This window comes from Mus caroli, unplaced genomic scaffold, assembly GCF_978045245.1.
Source record: "Mus caroli unplaced genomic scaffold, Mus_caroli_1 scaffold_7, whole genome shotgun sequence".
Lineage (NCBI taxonomy): Eukaryota > Metazoa > Chordata > Mammalia > Rodentia > Muridae > Mus > Mus caroli.
In genome coordinates, this window is record NW_028227262.1 from 71,977,004 (window position 1) to 72,000,016 (window position 23,013).

The window sequence follows — 23,013 nt, forward strand, 5'->3', positions numbered from 1 at the left end:
AAGAAAAAAATAAACCCTCACATCCTGGTTTTCTTCCTTTGTTGAGTGTCCCAAAGAAGGAACACTTACCCAAAGGTGAGAGAAACAGCAATCCACCCCCTCCTCATGACAGGAAAGCTCATGGTGATCACAACAAATCTTTGTCTGCTCTTAGAAAATTGCTTGGGGAAACCATGTTGATCACAGTAACACTTTTTGACAAGCCACTGTTTTACAAAGGTGAAAAGAAGTTGGGAGTAAAAGAAAAAAAGATCTCGTCATTTTTATTAACATTCTTTAATATTTAGCACAATTGTATTTTGTGAAGCCAGCTGTTAGCGGAAGCAGTGAACTACAGAGAAGATACCAGAATTTCTCTGTGGATAGTTCCTTTAGTCTCATTTTACAAACAGAAACTGGTGGTAACAGCTTTGCTTCCAAAATCTGGCAGACGATAAAAGATTAAGGTAAAAACCAAAGTCTCCAACGCCTCACCACACATATACTAAGATAGCATGGCCTCTGGACTGGCCCCGATTTCTCTGCCTGTTTCCAGAACTTGCTGTTATACAGTCTGCACAGACGGTGGAGTGCTTGGACAAGGAAGAAAGAGGAGGAAGCTTGGCAGAGCACCAACTTGGAGAATGCATCTTTTATTTTTTTTCTTTCTTTTTCTTTTCTTTTCTTTTCTTTTTCTTCCTTTTCTCCTTTCTTTTTCTTATTTTTTTCTTCAAAGAGCTCATTTGAGTAGAAAAATCAAAACAAAAGTAATCCTTCCGACTCTCTTATCTCTTTTCATCGCAGTTCCCGTAGGTTAGCAGTTCTGCATAAACATGTGGGCAGCTTGCTTTGGTATGTGTGGCTGGCTTTTGCTGGAGATCAAAACTGCTTGGCTATGGAATCCAGAAATACAGTCACACAAGCTGGCAGATACAATACCACCATGGCTGTCAGCACTTGGAGGTTCACAAAAGCAACACATGCACTTCGGATGGCAAGACGTGGTTACCACTGAGCCAAAGGAGATTTTACTCCCACCTTCCTCCAGAAGTCTCTAAGCTCACAGGAGATGAAGCAGGTATACGCTGCTTGAGGAGAGGAGTGCAGAGGATGGATGGATATGGAATCTGTTGAAAGAGCCACTATATTAGACAACAATAATAATAATAAGCATGCACTATAGGCTAGGCACAGAGTATCTGCTATGGTAAGTCCTAATGTGAGGTCTATGCAAATTTCTAAGTATTGTGCTTGACTCTAGTGACAGACAATTCTCTCTCCATCCATTTCTCTGCTAATTACTCTACATAATCCCTTCCTGTCCCACTCTTCACTCTTTCTTGTGGTGATCTAGTGCTCTCTATAACTCCTCAAGCCTCTTTTTAGTTTCCACATCAGGACACCAACTGCCTCTTGTGCCAGTTGGGCTTACCCTCATTCAATTTTTATGTACATGTCACGCACCTGCATGGCCAAAGGGACCCAAGGGGAGATTCATGTTGATTGAGCATTTGTTGCAGGCCAGCCTTTTAACAGAGCCAGTGCCAATAATTTCAGATAATTATCCTGAATCAATAGCTGAGTGGTGGTGGTGAACACTTTTAATCCTAGCACTTGGGAGGCAAAAGCAGGTGGACCTCTGGGTTTGAGACTGGTCTAGTCTACCGAGTCTGTTTCAGGACAACCAGGGCTACACAGAGAAACTCTGTCCCCTGTCAAAAGAAAAATACTGAAGCAAGCTGCTTAGGCGGAACTTAGTAGCTTGGGTGAGCTGAGCCTTCTCCTTTCTCTCCAGTGACCGCCCTGGTGTGTTCATGCTCATCACAGTAAGGTGCAGGATTGGTGAACAGAAGGAATGTAAGACGTGCCTGTGGCCCTCAGATGTCACATGGGAAGGTGGAACCACATTACTTCTGACAGCACTACCCTAAGACTCCATACTTCCTCAACAACATTATTGCTCTTGATTGTAACCACATTATTGTGAAACAGACTGACAAGGGATTATATAATGAATTTCAAGGACAAGAAGACTGAGGTCCAAAAGCTAAGCCAGTAACCCAAGGCAGGACCAAAGCCATCCATTAATTCTGCGTTCAACATTTCTTTAATTCATTCTGAAGGCTCTAAACAGAATCCTGTGGGAAACAGAGTCTAGGAGAGCCTGATAAGACCGTGTGTCCTAGTGGTTATAGCAACTCTCCACGTAATTTTTAAATCTCACTTTTTGTCATCAGAACCCATGGACCCCTTTGTTCTTCTCAAAACCTTGGTTGCTGACCTACCATGATGCTTATCCTTTCTGCGGTAACCCCCTCTCCATGTCAATCACTGTAGGCAGTGTTCTCAGTGTGCGCAGACTTTCCCCTCCTCATTATCACCATTTCCCGCTGAGAACGACTGTTGACATTTTCCCTCAGTTCTCTGTTTCCCTGAAATTTTAATATCACATATATATTGTATATCTGTTGATGTGCTATATGCATGGCTCTACTTGATACATAAAATAGAGGAAATTTTTGGTCAACCCACTTAAAAAAAAGGTGTTTGCACACTTGATGCAATTTTTCATGAGTTGGTAAAGCATAGCAGGGTTCATAACTATGAACTGACTTAAGGGGAAAAGAAAGGAAATATTTGAGACTGGTGATAGAATGAAGCAGGAGGGAAGAGGAAGGGAGGCAGAAAATAGGCAGCAGCAACAACAAAAAGTCAACAGAGACTGAAACCATTGAACATCAAAACTGTCTTCAATTCTCAAATGGTTAGAGTTTTCTCTGATGATATAGATTGTCTGTGTTGCTAATATTAATGTGTATACCTGCAGAAGAAAAATTATCTTAGTGTTCTCTTCCTCTGAACAAGGCACAATATTAGGCCATGGCTTGAGACAGCTTCCACCTTCAACATGTAGATGGAACATAAAATGTTTCCACTCATCAGACATATTCTTCTTTATGAGAGTGACTAGATCTCTCAGGGTATTGGAACCTGCCCTTTGCAGAACTCTGGTGCATTCTCCTCTTTGCCAGCCAGTAAGTCATAGCATAGGAGAATGGAAATTGCCCTTTTCTCCCCTTCTGCTTTTACACTCTACACTTGACTACTAAATCAGAGCTAGAAACAAAGCCAGAATTCACGACCAGCACAGAAAGGACATCACAAGGAAAGCCATCTAGTCCAAGGTCTAAGAAAGAATTGGTGATGCTGTCCAGAGAACCTGCTTTGTAATACTCAACCTCTTTTTGAGAAGAAAGGCATCTTCTCAGCTGTGCTCTCCATCCTTCATTCCACTTGCTTGTTACAATCAAATTGGGATATTTTTGCACACAAAGAAAAAGCTTCTTAAATACACAGTTGTTGTCTAAAGATGGATATTTCTACTCAGTATCCTAGTGGGGGAGGGGGTCTGGGATAATTTAATATCACCATTATTAAGTAAAAGTGTAGGAGTTAGATGGTGAACTCTAGTTACTGACCTTTGTGGAAACTAGCAGTGGGTAACAGACACTCACAGTGGAGATAAATTTTATTTTCTCAATGAAAACTTTCATAAGCCCTGCTTCTGGGAGAGGTCACTAGGCTACAGTTCATGTAAAAGTGGGGAGAACAGTACTAAACTCATATGTGTGTGCATAATCACATGCAATCTCCTGAATACTGTAGACGTGTTGAAATGTTCTATGTTGGACTATGCCTTTCATTCCTGCCTGAGCACATCAGTAAAGGCAAGACAATTCTCAGACATTGGACTTGAGCTATCAATTGTTTCCTTCTACCGGGGGCTTCGAACTTATGTCCTAAGGCTTGGAAGCAGGCTCCTTTACCCTCTCACCAGTCCCCACCAGCCTTTACCTAATTTTCAGGCTGAGCCTGCAGAAAAGTACTCTGAACAAAAATATATCCAGATTCATGGCAGAACTTAAATGAGAAAATATGCAGGACTGAACAGTTTGCCTATCAACCAGTAATATGTATATTTATGTGTATGTGATGTGTATATGTATCACTCCCAAGGGAGGGACCATCTTTTATAAATGAATCAGGAAAATATGGAGACATCTTCATCTCACTGCCATGGTAAGTCTAGTAGAGCTATGCCTCCAGGTTCCCTGGCTTTGTGCCTCACCTTCATAGGTGCAAACATTTCCATGTTAAATGGTTCTTTTTTCACTCCAACAAATATGTGCTTAATCTCTTGGAAAGAAACTACTGCCACCTGATTGAATGAGCTGAGCAACAGAACTAGAAGGGTAAAAGTTTGAGTGGTCTGTTATCTAAAAGCATTCTAACTAAAATGCCACACAACCCTTCATCCTCTGAGTGATGTTTGGTCTTTTTTGTATATTTATGATTTTTGAAAGAGGATAAAAATGGGGCAGGGAAATCAGTATGATAAGCTCAGATAAAAATGACATGGGCAGTTAGAAAAGAAGAGTGAGTTCCAAGGAGGGACCATTCTTGTTAGAGTAAACAATTTAAAAGGGAAACAAACAAACAAACAAACAAAACAAAGCAAAAGCAAAAACCAAATGTTCATTGCTGGAAATAGAGATTTCTCTGGAAATGCCATCAAGATGGAACAGAGACACAAAATCACAGGCCACGTGGTTCTGCAGCTGAGGGACAAATGACAGGAATGCCTGGGCCAGCTGAAGACAGATTGTGGTATTGTTCCATTAATTGTGTGTAACTTGGCTTTTCTAGACCTTTCTGTGACAGACTAATCCAGCTTCCAAATGCTGCTGAGCCTTCTCCCTTTTGTTCGAGGCCGCCCACAGTATCTCTGAGCTGGAAATCCTGCCACACACAGTTTCATATGTAGAATTTTTAATTGAAGATAGACATGCTGATGGGAAATGTTTAAAAAAAAACCATGGTTTTCAAAGATGATGCTGGCTTAAGAAGGAAAAAAACACATCTTCATATGATCTCTGGTTTAAGCTCATAAACAATTGTTGAAGATGATAGACCTGGGTTGGTAAATGAATTGATCAAGGCATAATCACCTGGCCAGATATATGCCACCCTACCTATTTGGGTGCATGGGTTTTGAATATGAGACTAACTTCTCTAAGTTTCCCCTGTCTCTCCTCATCCCCCTGCCAAGATTCTTATTCAAGCTGCCAGAATCTCTGAGTAGAATTATCATCCCACATCAATCAAAGTCTTATTAGGATTTCGCCTTCACATTCTTGGAAGAGCAAGTGGCAAAGCTGTTGGTGGTGGTGGGTTGACTACAAAGGGATATTTTGGTGTTGTGAGGTATTAAGAAAGTGCTGACATCTCTTTGGGTGATCTTTCTAGCAACTCAGAGGCATGAGTGGCAAAGAAAAGCAAATCAGGCTCAGGGAGGATAGAGGGCACACAAGAAGGCAGAGATGAAACTGTGCCAGAGTCTAGCTGGAGAATAGCAGACATCAAGCAGGGGTACAGTGTGTCTCCTAGGACTGGCAGAAGAGGCATGGATGTGGGTATTTTACCTCATAATGGCACAATCAGTCTGAGAGGGAAATGGAAGTTGCAAAAGGGAAGGACATATCACTGAGAAGCAGAAGTGCTAGGTGACTGGTCTGACCTTGTGTCAGCTGCATGATGCCTTCAGATTTGAGGCTTGATGTCCTCAAAACAGGGTAAGTCTATGCCTGCCTTGTAAGGCTATTAAGAGAAATTGAGAGAATGAAATGCAATAAAGGAGTAATCATAAGATTACCTTAATAGATTAACAATGTACTTATGTATTTTGCCAATGTTGCCAGGTGAAGCCAACCGGGGTAGGTGGTCGCCAACTAGGCCCATTCTTAACCAGAACCCTACACAGATGAGATACTGACTCATCATATCTTCTGCAGAAGATATTTTTCAACTTATATATCTTTTATATTTCTGAACAAACAGGGTATGATCATAAGACCTTCTAAGACAGTGATTCCTAACCAGGACTGACCTATACAACAAACCATCTTGGAATATTCTAAAACCTCCTCCATCCCTCAGATCTTTGAAGTAAGAGTACTTTAGGGTGAGACCCAGTCATCAATATTCATCAAAGGTCCCCAGTGATCCCAAACACAGGGTTTGAAAAGTACCACCCTATCTGAAAGAAAATGGCTTCCCAACATCCCGTTGAGAGGAAGCATAAAAGCCAAATAGGTAGATCAGAAGAGATACAGCTAAATGGGACTGAGGAATCAGTCTACCTCAACTATTGGTGATGGCTTTAACATGCAAAGCATAAATCTTGAAACCCTTCTCTTCTTCCATTACTTTTGTCTCTCTTTCTCCCCTGCCTTGTCTTTCTTCGTGTCTCTCCTCTTCTCCTTCTGCTCCATCCCCTATATTACTACTTTAATAGAAGGGTAACCCCAATGCTAGTCACTAATATTGAATTATTTTAGAAATCCTGAATAAATATTTTCCTTTTTCTCATCTTAGTAGTATTCCTTAGCTTTCTGTTGTTTTAATTGGGTATATGCCCCAGTCCTGCATCTCAGGACTCAATATCCAGGTGGTTGGGTATCCTCTCTAGACTTAGTCTTTCTGCATATTTTATAAATCTATATTCATACATACCACACACACCTGAACTCTTTCATCTTTCTTTCCATGAATTTCCATCTACCTCTCTGAAGCCTGGACCTCTCAGCGAGTTTCTCATCTATCCTTTCTCGTTGATATGCAGGCAAGCCTGATGAATCAGAATGTCTGGGGAACGAGAACACAGACAGGTTTTAATTTTCTGGTTAAATGACACTAACTTGAAAACTACTTTTGTTTCATGTTTTATTGATGGGAGAAATGGTGAAATCGAAGTACAGAATGGAAAGTGTCCTCGGGGTGTACTAGATAAATCCTTCTAAAATACAGAGTGAGTGAGACCCACTGAGGTATGCTCAGCCGAAATCTTCCCTAGAAAATGAAGAATAATAGCACCGGGTTTAAAAACTGCAACTCCTGACTTCTAGATTCTGTTTTGTTGTTGTTGTTGTTTTGTTTTATTGTTTTTGTTTATGTTTTTTTTCAAATTTGACCTGCACTGCAAATGTGACCTGGTTAGACTTAGCCAGTCTGTCCTAAGTATTTGTTTTTAATTAAATTCTCTGCTTCTGTCATATCCCTATGTGTCAGTCTTGTGCCTGTCTTCCTCTTCCCAAATACATTTGTGAGCAATGTCTGCTGCTTCGGATGCCTATTTGTAAACTCTGAGATAACAACTTTCACTCATAGGCCCATCCCACTCACCTGAAAAAACACATTGACTTTTTTTTCTTAATTGATTCTCATGCTTACCTCAAAGACATTGTAGTCTTGGGTGGGGTTGGAGAAAGTAGAGACAGGGCCACTGGATGTGTCAGACCCCAGGACCAGAAGGGAAGGAATATCAAATATTCTCCGTTTCCTTTGTATTAATCAAGTCTGTCACCATTAACTTGATCCCCCATCTCACCCCCATGTTTCCTAAATGAGGTCTCGCTAAAGGAAAAAGTGGGTCAGTTGAGGGTTCTGACTAGTTTTGTCTTAGTTAATTTAAGGTTTGCCATATGTTCTTTGGGGAGAATGTGCTAACTACATGTCTTTTGCTGATTAACAAACAACCTGAGGGTTTTTAATTTAGACTTGCAACTCTCTGGTTAAAAAAGACAGAGAGAAAGAAATCTTAAAGGGGAATCAATGCAGATGAAATAATTGTGAGCAAGCAACATTTGTGCAGCATTGTGAGCAAGCAACATTTGTGCAGGCTCATTCCCAGCATCCATTCCTACCATGGAGCCAAGAGTCTCCCTTCCAGCTTCCTTGATATTTGTGGTCAAATAAGTGTTTCTTGTTAGGGATGCCATGTTCATTGTAAGATGCTTAGCTGCAGATGCCTGTAACACACCAGCCAAATATGGAAATAAAAAACTATCTCTAGACATTACTAAGTAAAGTCCACTCTGTGTGTGTGTGTATGTGTGTGTGTGTGTGTGTGTGTGTGTGTGTGTCACATGCAAATTTATCTCTGCTTGAGAACTGATAGCCAGCATGCACACATAATCAGTGATCACCAAGTAAGAAAGGACATCTCTAGTGACTACAGATGGAAGCCTAGGCTTTATCTTCTCTAAGTTACACCTTGGTAAGAGACTGGACTGGGTAATTGCTGTTCTTTGGACATCATCTGAATGTCCCTTGTGATGACAGGGTTTCACAGGACTCATCTACTGATGGATAGACATAAAAGGTCATAGCCACAATTTCTGTATTTGATCACCCCACCCATGACATTCATTAAGAATGTGTTTAGCATTCAACCAGGATATATTGGCAAATAGACTGTCTGTACAGTCTAGTCTTTTCAGTGGGTAGAAAAGTAGAGAAACCATCTGTCTAAGGAAAAATAATCTGTGTACTTTAAAAAGCCAGCAGAATGAACATCAGCCCTCCTCAGTATCTTGGACCCTCTGTACTTTGTACAGATTCTTAATCTCTGTAAGCCTCAGGTTCCTCTTGAATAGATGTGGTTGCCTGCACATTGCATATTAAGAGCCTGGAAAAGGAAGGTACCCATGCCAAGAAAACACTCAACAAATACTTTTATTTTCATCTCTTTGCTTCTCTGTTTTAATCATTAAGGATTTATCTGTCAGGACCTTCACACACACACACACACACACACACACCAAAAAATGCCTGAGGTATGTAGTAATTGTGTCCAATGAGTAGATAGCTGTGATTCCCTGTCAGGAATTAAGAATGTATCTACTGAATTTCACAGAAAAAAAATACAGACAGAAGCATTTAAAATATTTCTAAAGCAAGCATATTCCCTAATCCTGAAGTGAAAGATGCTTTCAAAAGAATTCAATGACATTTCTAGCTCTAACCACTGGACAGCAGAAGTGTACTCTATGTGGCATGAGGAACCCAGAGGCTCTCCAGGCTGCAAAGCCTTAACCAGCTCAGGTACAGTATTTGAAAACTACATCAACCATATCAGTCCTTTGTACTTTATTTATGATTGATTTTATCACATTTCCCCCGAAATCACAACTTGAACATAGTATAAGGACAGTAATTAGTGGTACATGGTATTTGTGTAATATGTGTATGTGTGTAGGTTTATGTTGTCTTGTATAAATGACTATGCATGCACATGTGTGCATCTATAAAGGAAATAAAATACATACATATAGATAGACAGATATGTGTCTATTCCTCAATGCTTTTCAATATATGTCTGTAGAATATGTTTAATAGTTATATTCTAGCTGAATTCATGGAGTTTGATGACCCACTAATAGCCAGCTCACCTCGATTAACATAAGCACCAATCCAATATGTGCTTGTCTTCACTACAAGAGAGCACCCTGATACTCATTCCCCACAACATATACAAAATTATTATCATTTTCTCAAAGAGGAAGCATCTGATGGGTTGCATTTCACCAGATCCTATGATCCAAGGGTGCCCAGTTTCACTTGTCCAGGCTGGAGAGAATGGCATCAAACTTGCTGACAAGTTGATTCATTCCAATCAGAAACACAGGTGGCCCCAAAGCCCGCCAATGATCTTTGTGCAGTTGCTTTGAAAACTGGGGAGGAATAACAGGTGGTGTTTGGCCCTCTAATTACTTACACATCCTTATAAATGTGTGACTGCCGCTAAATCACACCAAACGCCTGCCTCTCTAAGAGCAAGGAGCAAAGAAAGGTAAAGTGCTCTTGTGCACCGCGACGCCTGGGAGAATGCTGTAAGCAAGCCTATCTGTTCAACCTTTTATGTGAATCATGTTTTCTTTGTAATAGAAACTTTACTGTAAGGAATGTGTGGTCTTTTGTGGAGCCTGTGGTCCCCCTAGGCAGACTGAAGGCTAAGAGTCAGAAGCCACCTTTCCTCTGTGTATTGGTCTAAGATGAGTTTCCCTGAACCCTTTTTTTTTGCCAGAACCTCAATATCTACTGGGGCTAAGACCAGTATGAGAAAGTGCCATTTGCCATTTGAAAACAGTTTTTTTCCTGTATAAATATACTTTTAAAAAAAAGCCTCAATACCATTGCTTAACCTTAATCGGTACTTGGAAAGGACTACAAGACAGGGTTAATCCATCACAATGTCCACGATGTAGCCTTGAACTCTTTAGAGAGAGCACAAGATGAGATTAGCATCCTCTGTGGGAAGAACAAATAGGCATGAAAAAAAGTACTACACTTTTAAAAATGAAATTCTCTTTTAAATGTGTAGCAGATTGCTTAGAGGGGTCACAGCCAGATTCCTGAAGCTTAGAGATTAATTAATTTGAAGAATAAAATATTGCAAGTATCACAAAACCTTAGTTAAAACCAGCACTCTCTCTTATACTTAGCTTCTCTCTCCCTTTTCCCTTCCTGAAAGCCAGAAGCACTGAACCAGGTATCCATGTGGATGAAATCCCTGTGTGCCTGCAATACACTTGCTTACCTACGAATACAAACAGTAGAACAGAGCTGTTCACACCTCATTTGCCCTGAAAATTACTAATGTCTGATTTCTCCTTTCAAAGATTTTTCATTTGATTTGCAAGGTCTTAAGATATCCTAAGTACATGATGTTCTCTCGTGGGGATAGTAGAGCAGCAGAGAAAAGAACATGACTATTCCCTCTTTCATAGCTATATTGGAAAAGAAAAGGAATTGGGGGATATTTTAGGATACAACTTAACAATAGATTCCAATGGAAGTATGTGGGGGACAGAGGGACACTGTAGTTGTAATGTCTGCCCCAAAGGCTTGCTTCTAGAAGCAAAATTCATATAAGCACACCAACTCTGTCATGCACTGGGACAGAACAGCATGTGGCACTAAATTCCTGTGCTCTCCCTGTGAAGAGGTGAAGGTAACAGGAACCCTTCTCAGTGACCACATTGCTGGAATTTAAAAAGGAGAGAGAGAGAGAGAGAGAGAGAGAGAGAGAGACAGAGACAGAGACAGAGACAGAGACAGAGACAGAGACAGAGACAGAGACAGACAGACAGACAGAGAGAGAGAGAGAGAGAGAGAGAGAGAGAGAGGAAGGGAGGAAGGGAGGGAGAGAGAGAGAGGGAGAGGGAGGAAGGAAGGAAGGAAGGAAGGAAGGAAGGAAGGAAGGAAGGAAGGAAGGAACAAAGGAACGAAGGGAGGGAGGGAGGGGGAGGGACAAAAAGGAAAGAAAGAAAGCTAAACTAAACACCATACTTCTGCCAGAGGAAGTGCTCTTAGTAAGGTTCAATTGCCTATATCAGGGATACCAGGCACATCTCTATTCCTACCCTCTAAGTGTTAATCTGTTTACAAAGGCATTCAGCACCATCATGCTTAAACTAAACCCCAAACCCCATCCTTAAAGTTATCAAGCAAAACACCTTTCTTCTACAATATTCACAATCTGAAAAAGTATTAAGAACATGGTATGTACCATAAAATTGTGTTATTATAAAGCAAACCAAAGTGAAGTTTTTTGGTCAGGTGTGAGTTGGGGTGTGTGTGTATGAGTGTGTGTGTGTGTGTGTGTGTGTGTGTGTAAAGCTATTGCCTAAGGCTTACATGTTAAAGATATTTGAAAAATATTTCTTTTGCAAGAGTCTTCTGTAAGCCATATTTTTAGGCATATTGGTTTCTTCAGTGGTAGAAGATGAATCTATCACCAATCCTTAGCTTAAGTAAACCTTCTGTTAATATTGTGCATTGTGAAAAAGCAGGGTTTTTCTCTTTAAATTAGTATCTAGGTACATTCGAATTTTTAGGGATGGGGCTGTGTGTTTACCTCTCCCCCCGCCCCCCAGTCTTAATCAATGCTATGTGTACTTATCTCTTGAAAGGAAGGTGAGGCATAAGAAAAGAAAAACAGTGCTTTAGTATCAGTGAGAAGGGTACTGTGGGTCCAGTTGCTGTCATCTACTGTCCATGATAGTGTGTTTCAATCCTACCTCGGATTACATTGTTAGGTGGTTAACGAAAAAAAAAAAAATCTATCAATACACTCCTGCCCTCTTGCCCTTTTCAGAACCCACCCAATGGCTACTACCCCCACCTCCTCACTATTTAGTTCAATAAAAAGAATACAAGGTCAATGAAAGAGCCCTCAAAGCCTTTGAGGGGCTGGGAAGAGTCTATCAGTCATGGAAACGTTAAATAATAATAATGATGATAATAATAGTAATAATAATGGTGGAAAAGCAGGGACAGCAATCATCACATAAAAGGGCCATCTGAGAGGAGGCAGCGTTCCTGTTCTGGGTTAACAAATTCTTCCCATATTTGTATTATGCAAGCACAGGGATAAAGAGGGATGTCTCCCACCTCACCCCCAAGGCTGCTATACCAAGTCAGAACTGGAATTTTCTCACCACAAGTCATCACCCAAGGGGGATTCCTGAGTCAGGGTTTTCTCTCTCCTCACAGTGACTCCTAAACTGAGGCTTGCTGCAGCCTTAGCTCCAGGTCTCAGTATTGAACATTGGGATCTCTCTCTCTCTCTCTCTCTCTCTCTCTCTCTCTCTCTCTCTCTCTCTCTCTCTCTCTCTCTCTCTCTCTCTCGTTAACATGGGAGGGAATGATAAAGGGCAGAGATCATTACTACCTCTGAGTAAAGTACATGGGCGTATTAAGACCAAATATCAAGTGGAATTCGATGGGGAAATCCTGAGCTGATTTGAAAGAGAGAAAACCCTTTCAAACTGGGAAGCATTGCCTTTAAAAACCCATTTGCAGTGATCTTGCCAAGATCGCTGATCTCTGCCTTAGAGGCCAAGAAATGATGCTCCAGTTTTCCCTCACCTGTCACTTTAAACTAGCCCACTCCTCAGACTATACTATAAAGGGTCTTAGTGACTTGAACCTTACTCATGAAGATGCAATTACATCTATAATCTTCCTTCCTTTGCCCTTCTCATCATTTCAAATAGAACCTGATGATTTTGCTTCCATCATTTTTGTTTTTTTTTCCCCACCTGCCACAACCCCTCATTCCAATCCCACGTACATTCCAAAGGAACTCCAACCCGGCTTCTACAGTAAGACAGGTTCATTTAAGTTCCACCAGTCTGTAGAAACTGTAAATGCTATTTTATTTTAAACGTTTTAGTTTACAAAAGAAAAATCAATGATTGGTACCTTTTTTTAACACTCTCAGATTCCTGAATATGGACAGATCTTCAAAGGGAGGAAGAAGTTCTCATATGAAATTTAAGACAGACTGTCCTGAAGATTATGGGGTGGGGTTTTTTGTTGTGTTTTATTTCGGGATTTTGTTTGTTTGTTTTTTAAGACACATAAAGCTAAAATGTCAAGTCTCTGGGAGAGATCCCCTTACAGTTTCAGTCAACAAATCAGAGCGCAGAGGAGACCAGTCCTGGTGTCCGCTGGCCCGCCCGGCTGCCCAGGCGTATTTGGTAGCGCATGGGTTGGGAGCCTCTGGGACAATCACACCTCGCATTCCCTCGCAGGCTGCTGGTGACAGGTACACGAACCGTACTCGTTGATGATAACCAGGGCCCCCTCGATGTGGTTGGGTTTGTAATCAACATAGTATTCCTGGGCAGACATAGCAGCCATCTGATGCATGGTCTGTTTCTGCTTCTGCTTCCTGCGCTGCGTGACAAAGCACTGTCTGAGCTGCCTGAGGCTGGCTGGGAAACACTTCCAGGATACGTAGAGTACGAGGACCACGATGAGGAAAGAGAAGATGAGGGCCATCGTGCCAGTGACCACTTTGTGGATTTGCACAGCGTTCTCTGCGTGCTCGCCGCCGGGTAGAGCCACAGTGATGGGCTCAAGCGTGCCATCGTGCCCCTCCCCACCGTCCACCAGAGTCGTGGCTGAGCTCTCTGGGGGCGTTAGGTCACTGCGGTTAGTGACGGCCACCGACAGGAGGTGGCCGCTGGTAGGCTCGGCCCCATCCTCACACAGGTGGAAAGCATACACTGCATCCAAGACGTCCTCGCCCTGTGCGTACTCTGGGCTGGCGCACTGCAAGTTAGCATCGTAACGTCCCTGGAAGTTGCTGAGCCAGGAAGCTAGAGCACACACGTTGCGCCCGCAGTCCCACAGGTTCCCGGCCAGAGTGATGCTCGTAAGGGACTTCCAGGAGTTGAGGATACGGGGCTCAATGTAGGTGAGGCGGTTGGAGTCCAGCTGCAGGGTCTGCAGGTAGGGAACGGTCTCGAACACATGGGGCTCCATGTATTCGATCTCGTTCCCAGACAAGTCCATTTTCTCCAAATTCCAAACCCAGTCGAGAGAGCTGACCACAATGGCAACCTTATTCCGCCTCAGGCAGAGTGAGTGCAGAGAGATGAGGCGCGGGAAATGGGCGAAGTTCACCTTGATCAAGTCGTTATGCTCCAGGTGTAGCTCTGTGAGCTTGAACAAGCCGGCGAAAGAGTTGCGCGCCAGACTCTTGAGCTGATTGTATCCAATGTCGAGAAACTTGAGGCTGCGGCAGTCCTGAAAGATGCGCACCGGCACGAATTGGATGGCATTGGCCCGCATGTGCAGGGTGGTGAGCTTCCGCAGCCCGTGGAAGAGATCCGGAGCTAGCGCCTGCAGCTTGTTATAGGACAGGTCCACGCTGCGCAGGTTGGGCATGGGCCGGAAGGTGGTGTTGGCCAGTTCAGTGATCTGGTTGGAACTCAGCGTGAGTTCCTTAACTCGGCGCAGTTTCTGAAAGGCGTCCCCCTGCACCGAGCAGATGTGATTGTGATCCAAATACAGCCACGTGAGCTGCATTAACCCTGTGAACTGGCCGGCGCGCAGCTCCGAGAGGCTGTTGTAGCGCAAAGACAAGCCCAGCAGGCCGGACAGGTTGTGGGGCGCCTCGGTTAGGTTGAGCGCCTCGCAGTACAGCAGCCGCCCCTCGCACCGACACTGCCCCGGGCATCCGCTGGGGGCGGCGGGCAGCATCTGAAAGCAGGCCCCCAGCAGACACAAGACCACCCCCGAGGGCCTCCTCAGCAGCCAGTGTAGACAGAGGCCGAGTAGCAGGAAATCCATTAGCGAGAATCTTTCCAGAGAGACTGGAGAATGTCCATTGGAAGCGCTGGGTCAGAAATCTATAGCATATTTTATTCCGAGGGAGAGGAGAGGGAGGGGGAGGGGGGAAGAAAGGGACAAAAAAAAATCAAATCAATATAGAAAAATGCAGAAGGAACCCCCCTCCCTAGAGCCACACGTTCACCTCTAAGCATGCAGAAAGCCGGGCGGCATACAAAGTTCACAGCCACGGAAAGATCAAAGCCGGGGTAATGCAGTCCATGTTAGATGCGGCAGCAAAGGGAGAAAAAATTTTTTTCTTCTGGAAAGAATTTAATTAAAAAAGTGTCTTACCCACCCTTTTCCAGCGAGTGACAACCTCCATTCAGCTGCTCCCTTTGTGTGTAGGCTAATTATATGCAGGGCGAGAGAAGACCCCTCTGTGTTTCCCGAGGCAGCCCTGCTCCGCGGCCCGAGGATCTGGCAGACGCACAATGTCTCACTTTGCTGCTGCGCTCCGGGGCTGCAGGGGCGGTCGGCGAGGCGGGGAGGCGACTTCTAGGACCCGCAAGTTTCCCAACTACGTGCCGGGAGCCCGGGCTTCTCGCCTTCCTGCCTCGGTCCCCCTTTTTTTTCCTCTGCAGTTGAGACTGTGACGTGGTTGGGGGGTTGAGGTAAAAGATCAACTCCAAACTCGGGGCTCGAGACTCCCCAGGATTTGACAGTCTGGAGAATGTCATCGGCAATGACCAACGCGAATCGAAGCCACCTTGGAGTCCAGGTTGGAGAACGCCTGCCATTCGTGTCCCGGGCAGCTGCGGAAACCTGGCTGGCTCATGCCTTGCGGAGCGCAGAGCAGCGCCCGGCTCCTTCCCTCCTCCGAGGAGTGTGCGCGAGCCTGCACCGGCACCGACTGCTCACTGAGTGTCGTAAGCTGCTCGCGATTGTGCGTCTTCTCAGAGCACCTCCAACACCGGCAGATTGAAAAGGGGTGGGCAGAAAACCAACATTTTTTTTTTTAAACCGAGCCGCTAAAGTAATATATGTTCTTTGATGAAATGAAAAACACTCTCAGCTTTTTTTTTTTCTTGTATCTATTTGCGGGCGGAAAAAAAAAGAAGAGGGGGTGGGGTAAGAAACATCATCAATGACAAGATATATCTAAATGAGGGACTAATATATTCGCCCCCCCCCCCGCACCGCCAACCTTTCTTTGGGGATATATCCCCCTCTGTTAAACTGCCTACGTGTAACAGAAACGTAGGACTCTGTAGAGCAATCAACATTTGTTTCTTTGCTTTCCAAAAACAACTTGAGAGGAGACACAAGAAGGCAGGGATTTGGGGTTTGGTTCTGACAGTCTCAATCTCCTCTCCTCTCCTCTCCTCTCCTCTCCTCTCCTCTCCTCTCCTCTCCTCTCCTCTCCTCTCCTCTCCTCTCCTCTCCTCTCCTCTCCTCTCCTCTCCTCTCCTCTCCTCTCCTCTCCTCTCCTCTCCTCCACCTTCCCTCCCCTCCCATCCCCTCTCCTCCACTCCCCTCACCTCTCCTACCCTCTCCTCTCCTCTCTTTTGCCAACACTTACAGTAACTACCCTTCTACATGGAGCTGGCCATTTTTGGGGGTTGCTGAAATGCTTTGCAAGCCCACTCTGTTGAAAAAGCCATCTGAGTCCGGCTGGTGTGAGAGAGCTGCAGTAAGGCACATTCAGTCTGTGTACTCAGAGACTGCTGAAGCTCCTCCTGGGGCTCACCCAGTCTACACCCTCTACATGGAGCACACTGCTTTCAAGGATAAAGATGCTGTTGCATGACATGGGAGAGCCTACCACTGACATGTGCTGTTCATGGTAATTACATCTAACCCCTGGAGAATGCACTAGAAAATGTGTAGAGAAGAGGTATTTTAAAGGAAAAGGAAGCCTTTATCTCATCCACTCATCCTTGATTCAGTTGTGCTACTGTGCAGTAATGTTACTTTTCTTTGAATACCAGGAAAAGCCCCGACTGGATTTTCTACCTTCAATCCTTTATAGATAGTAGTCCATATAATGAATAAATACCCCTCTGGTCACAACCAGTTCTACCCTATTGCAACAGACCAATTGGCCATCTGTTTTAAAAAAGAAGAAGAAATTAAAATCTTCAAAGATGGCCAAGTAAGCCAGTGTCAGGAGGAGACATGGGTCGAAGTGGACTACTGTCCTCACATCTGCATCATTTCTGCTTCTAATAAACTCCAAGTAAATGGGTGCTATCACTACTATGTTCCTAGGAATGATGGTGAGCTGGAAGATCCCACAGGTTGAGATTGGTTGAGCCACTAAACTGGCCCTTAGCAACAAAGTTGAAAAGACAAATCCGTAGAATTAAGGTCACCAAAGACAGGTAACACTTTTCAGGAAAAGTCCTATGAATCATCCCATTGTGTATTCCTCTGAGCCTCTGCCTTGGTTATTCATCTCCAAGATGCATCATTTAATTGAAAAGAACACAAATCTGAAATGTCCTAGACATCACATGCTGTCTTAGGAGTTACAAGAGACATGAGAAAATCAACCTTCTTCATTTTTGCACATGACGAAACTGAGGCCAGAGACATCTGGGGATTATTCAAGGTCATACAACTTACTGTCACAGATAGATCTTTGTTGTTCCTCCTCAGATCTGTGTTCTTTCTGTGCAACTCTGGATGGTCAGCTGTCCTCACCCTGCCTCCAACCTAGCTCTGGACTGGGCACTTGGCACTTCTGCGTTGCTGCAGAACACTTTAACAGACAGAGAAACAATTTCATCATCAAGTGGTTTTACCCCTTGCCAAAACAATTATTCCTGACAGCATGCCTACTGATTGAGCCATAAACTCTAAAGGGTTGGAGGAGCAAGGCTGGGCAGGCTTAGGCAGGGGTAAACAGTGGCCAGCCATTCAGCAAGTACTTTGAGCATAAGGCACCCAATCCCCATGGCTGCTAGGAAGAAAATCCTTATAATGCATGCAGCTTGGCAGAAGGATGAGAGAGGCTGCCAAATGGGCAAGAAGAGGTCCTACTTTGGATGTCACTTGATTTGTAGAGCTGGTACAGAGAGGCAGAGAAGAGTTGAGTGTTGGCACAAAAGAAAGAGAATAAAATTAAATGTCCTGCATTTATATGTGAGTTTTCTTCTAAGTATGCCACTCAAAGTATAGACGATGCTCCTAGGCTGTAATTATGACCATATATATATATATATATATATATATATATATATATATACACATTCATGTTGTTATCCTGCAAATCATTTTGTCTGCATGGTATCTTTAAGCCCTTCTCACCTCTAATGTGGCAAGTTGCATCTTTTCTATCCTCTTAAATCTTTTGGCAGAGCTGTATACATTAACAGATTGAAATGAGCTTTATTGAAATTTAGCTATTCTAAGTCTTCTGAGTTGCAGAATTCCAATTTATTATGTATTTAAAGCATACCAGCACTGATTAAATCAATGCAAATTAGGTTAAATAAGAACAACATGAATCAAGTGTTTCAGCAAAGTTGAGTTGAGAAACGACAACTTTTGAGTCACCGCAGCAAGTTGATATGGCTGTTTTTTTTTTCCACAAATTTTCATTCCATGTTCCTAAGGGCCCACGATATTGAAATAGGAGAGAAATATAAGTATATTACAAGAAATATAACCTTCAGTTATTTTCTTGCCTTTTCGATCAGCTTGTCTTGAGAGAAAGCTTCATTTATCAAGCAGTAAAGTGGCCACCACGTTCTTCATCAAGTTTTCTTCGGGGGTAATGACAGATTTATGTTTCTCCACGTCTTCTTCAGTGTTGGACAGCTGAAGAGCAGTGTCCTGTGTGTCTTGAGACCCCTGTTGATAGTCAGCATGTTTGTTTAGGGTAGGAGATTGAGTCTATCCTATTAATGTAATTATGCCCTCAATTCTAGAAGCTGGATATTCATTATGGTACCATGTGAAAACAGCAAGCTAACATGAGGTTAAGAGTGGAGGCCTGGCCCACTAGTTTGGAGTCAGAAAAGATAAATATTGAAAGCATGATTTCAGCAAATCAGAAGGAAGTCTAGGGTGTACAGGGTAAAATTCTGCTTGCCAAAGCAAATCTGTTACTGAAGAGATGTAGAAGGGAGGGAACCTAGTGCAGTTAGAGAAGCTAAAAGTATATAGTCTGTAGAAGAAGGATGAGCCTGTTGGTTATTCCTTCTCTCTTTGACCTTTTAAAGCAAACTTTACCAAAAAAAAAAAAAAAAAAAAACAACAACAACAACAAAAACCATTTTCCTGTTTCCTTGGTACTCCATGTGATGGAGGATGGAGGAAGTCATATAATCATCACTGCCACTCACTCCATCAAAACTGAAGGTCACCTCCAATTTGTCCACTTCAGCCAAACGAACCAATGAATGAAGAGATCCAACTAGAAAGATTCTGAAATGGGGCTGGAGAGTGGGTGAAGTGCATGGAGGCAAGCTTGAAGACCTGAATTCAGATCCCCAGCACCCATGTAATGGCAATATGTGGTCATCTGTACTATAATCCTATCACTGAAACTGGAGACACGAGGATCCAGAAGGCTTCCTGCTCTGGGAGTCTAGATTAAACAGTAAGGTTCAATGGGATACCCTGTTTCAAAGAATAAGGCAAAGAACAGATGTGACGGTGGATGGTATCTCAGTATCCACCCTCAGCCTGTCTATATACCAGTGTTGGTGAACACACACACACATACACACACACACACATAGACACACACACATTTATGAAATCAACCTGTGTTATAGTTGCCTTTCCTTCAATAGTCTTTGTCAGTTTTCAAGGAAAGAGAAATTCAAGTAACGATTTTAATGTTCTGTCATTGCTGGTACCAGCCTGGACCTTGATCTTTATGCTGTTGTCTTTAATTTTCAGTAGCAGTGAACCATGGCTTTTCTTTAAAAGGAAACACTTAGAGGAACTGGGGGAGGATGGGAGTCACAGTTGCAAAAGAAGAGAATTAACCTCTTTGTTCCTCTGGACACACACCACACAGATGGCACTTTATGTGGAGTGCCACCACAGATGCCAGTGGAGCCCAGGGGTGAGGACCCTCAGACTTCACTCAGGAGGCCTAGTTAGTGGAAACAAATTAGCAAGGGGAAGTTCCCTTCTGATCAAACTGCATGTCCCTCTTGAAAGAAGGCACCAATGCAAGTAATAGTAAGAAGTCCCTGTTGTGTTCAGTGAAGGAACCGAATAGTGGTGGTAAACTAACTAAATATGAGTATCTTTTCCTCTTGGGCCTACTTATGGATCCTTTCTGTGATGACTTATGCACTTGGCCTTGGCATATTAGGTGAATCTTTTATGCTTTGTCTGTCTGGGGGTGACTTTTATTCTAACCTTCAACATGAAGATCAAAGAGCTAGGATTGCTTAACTAACCTCCATTCTACCCTATCCAATATGAAATGGCCCCTCATTTTTATCCACTCTATTAATTGTTTACTTTTACTAATTTTTGTGTCCTATCCATTCTATATGAGTGTGGCAATCATTTCTAACATAACTATTTTAGAACTAAAAGGATTGGTTAAACATCTTGAAATCAAGACTAAAAAAATGGCTAAATTAGGATTCCTGCTTTGCTATTTCTGTTGCTTGTTTTGTCATTTGGTTTTTGTTGTAGTTGTTATTGGTTTTCATGTTCTGTTTTTGAGACAAGATTTCCACACGTAGCTATGCTGAACTTGAACTCTCTTTGAAGCCCAGGATGGCCTAAAACTTAAGACCTGTTATACCTTCCTAGTACTGTTATTATAGCCATGAGCCCCCATGCCCAAATTAATTTTTTCTCAGTGTGACTCTACACATGCAATTCCTGTTGTCTGTCAAATAGGTCAAAGTATGACTACCTGAAAGGATACTTGGAAGAGTTTAGTTAGATCATGCATGTTAAAACTTTGTGACTCCATACAATAAGCTGGAACAAACAACCTCAGAGCTTGTTAGAAATGTAGTGTCTTGGGACTTTTCTCAGTCCCTGCATTTATACATTAAACCTAGATAATTCAATAAATTTATTAAATAAGAAGCAGATCTGAAGATGTATCTCCATTGGTAGTTGCTTGCTGTATGGGAATATAGACCCAGCTTCTGTCCCACAAATCACATAAACTAGATGTGGTGGTACCAATCTGTAGTGGTAAAGGTGGAAAGATTGAGATTTCAAGGTTACCCTTGGCTATGAATCCAATTCAAGGCCATGTGAGATATGCAATACATAGAACCCTGTCATGCAAAGAGGAGAAGACAGGAGAAGAGGGGAAGGAGTATAAGAAGGAGAGGAGGGGAGAGGAGGAATAAAAAACAAACAAACAAAAGTAAAACCAGCAAAACAAAATTTTTGAGAAGCAGTGTATGAGAGAACTGTTCAGTTCTAACCATAAATGGAAACCCAGACCTCTTTAGTTACGTAGCTGAGAAATGGGAGGGAACGAAATGTTAAATTGTGATTCAAACTTGGTGATAGAGTTTAGTCAAAAAGGACAAACTGACTCAACTGCATTTTGTCTGTCCTGCTGGGTTTTAAGACCAAGAAGTGTAGGGTCTATGTCAATTACAGGTTCCAGCAGAGAGAAGGCTTTTTGGTAAGGCTTGGTTCTATAATCAGTTTAGGGAATCCACTGAGCAATGCCAGGGCCTTTGGCTGGTCTTACCTTATCTTTGCCTTTCATCTTTAAGCCATGATGGTGTTCTGACATCTGACATAAGACTTTGACTCTGTGGATACTGATCTAAGAGGCAGCACTCTATCTTGTCTCTACTGCCCTCTAATCATAAAAAGAACAGGACAACAGAGATACATGAGGGAAGGATGGGCAGAGGAACTTGAGAGCTCTCTTTCTAGAAAAAGGTATGACATTACTACAGTTTGCTAATGTTGGTAAGTTTCTTAGAGCACCATCCAAAGTTATTATGCCTCATGTATATTCCTAATGGAGATGTTTATAGAAAAAATAGAAAATACAAGCTAAAAGAAGCATAATTGATAACAACAATGAAAACGTTTAAAATCAACAACTCAAAGATGAACTATGGAGTTTGGGGGATGTATTGTCTTTGAATTTGTTTCTTGTACGATGCTTAGGTCATTACTGTTTGTAATGAAGTGTGCTGTAATAAAGCAAGACATATGTACAGACCTTGCACACTTTTATTCTAGAAAGAGAATTGGTGTTCAAAGGGTGAGGGCCTTTGGAAACATCTTCAGAGTATACTCCAAACCTCCCTTCGAGAAGGTTGTGTGTGTTTCACCCCCCACAGCTCTTTCTCTGCTTCTTAGGAAATCCCTGAAAACTGCACCTTGAAATGCACCTTGGTCCCCTGTCCATGTAGCTGGACAGTGACCAAACACTCTGCCTGTGTGTTTTTGTCTGCTGGGAACTATCTGTCCTGACACTCAGTTTTTCAATCAACCCAAGAAAAGGAAGTTTCACTGCCGAAAGAAGTTTGGATTTTCCTTATGATTGCCCTGTCCCTTCTTAACAAGGCAGCCAAAGTATTTTTATAAATATGTTGTTGACCAACAACATACTAATCCAGTAATACTTAAAATATGCTAAGAGGGGATTGCCATGATGTCTGAACAGGTAATCTCCCCTCCACCTCTCTCTCTCTCTCTCTCTCTCTCTCTCTCTCTCTCTCTCTCTCTCTCTCTCTCTCTCTCACACACACACACACACACACACACACACACACACACGTAAATTGATGATGTAAGAAAATGAAATTCCTCAGGGACAAACCTATTATTTTTCTGATTTTCAGATCCTCTACCTTCTACCTGTACACATAAAAGATAAGATATGAGGAACTCTACATACATGGAATATGGGTTACCACACAATACTGGTAATGTTCCTGAATCTTCCTTAGTAAAGGCTAGCATTCTTACTGGTTCACTCTTGTTGACTTTATTAACTGATTTGATTATTTAGCTAATCAACATTCCATAGAAAACTAATCATATTATATTGAAAGATAGCCAGACATAAGGAAGGCCCAACCATTTCCAGATGGATTCATA

General features: G+C 42.6%; 2 protein-coding genes across 7 annotated transcripts in view; one reads left to right on the plus strand and one right to left on the minus strand.

The window, feature by feature from the left end:
- Nucleotides 1–23,013, plus strand: part of Ctnna2 (catenin alpha 2) — a 1,115,747-nt gene that overhangs the window by 725,301 nt on the left and 367,433 nt on the right. The window lies entirely within an intron of this gene.
- Lrrtm1 (leucine rich repeat transmembrane neuronal 1) lies at nt 315–15,858 on the minus strand. Of its 3 annotated transcripts, none has more exons than XR_002378116.3 (3): nt 15,302–15,858; nt 13,087–15,023; nt 315–1,106 (listed from the first exon to the last, which is right to left on the minus strand). XR_002378116.3 is itself a non-coding variant. In XM_021164220.3 (2 exons), exon 2 carries the CDS (start codon nt 14,962–14,964, stop codon nt 13,396–13,398), a length of 1,569 nt encoding a protein of 522 aa, XP_021019879.1. In that variant the 5' UTR covers nt 14,965–15,023; nt 15,302–15,858; the 3' UTR covers nt 13,027–13,395. The 3 variants fall into 3 exon arrangements, 1 of the variants encoding a protein (XP_021019879.1); XR_003836921.2 differs by having other exon boundaries at nt 15,298–15,858; XM_021164220.3 differs by lacking the exon at nt 315–1,106 and having other exon boundaries at nt 13,027–15,023.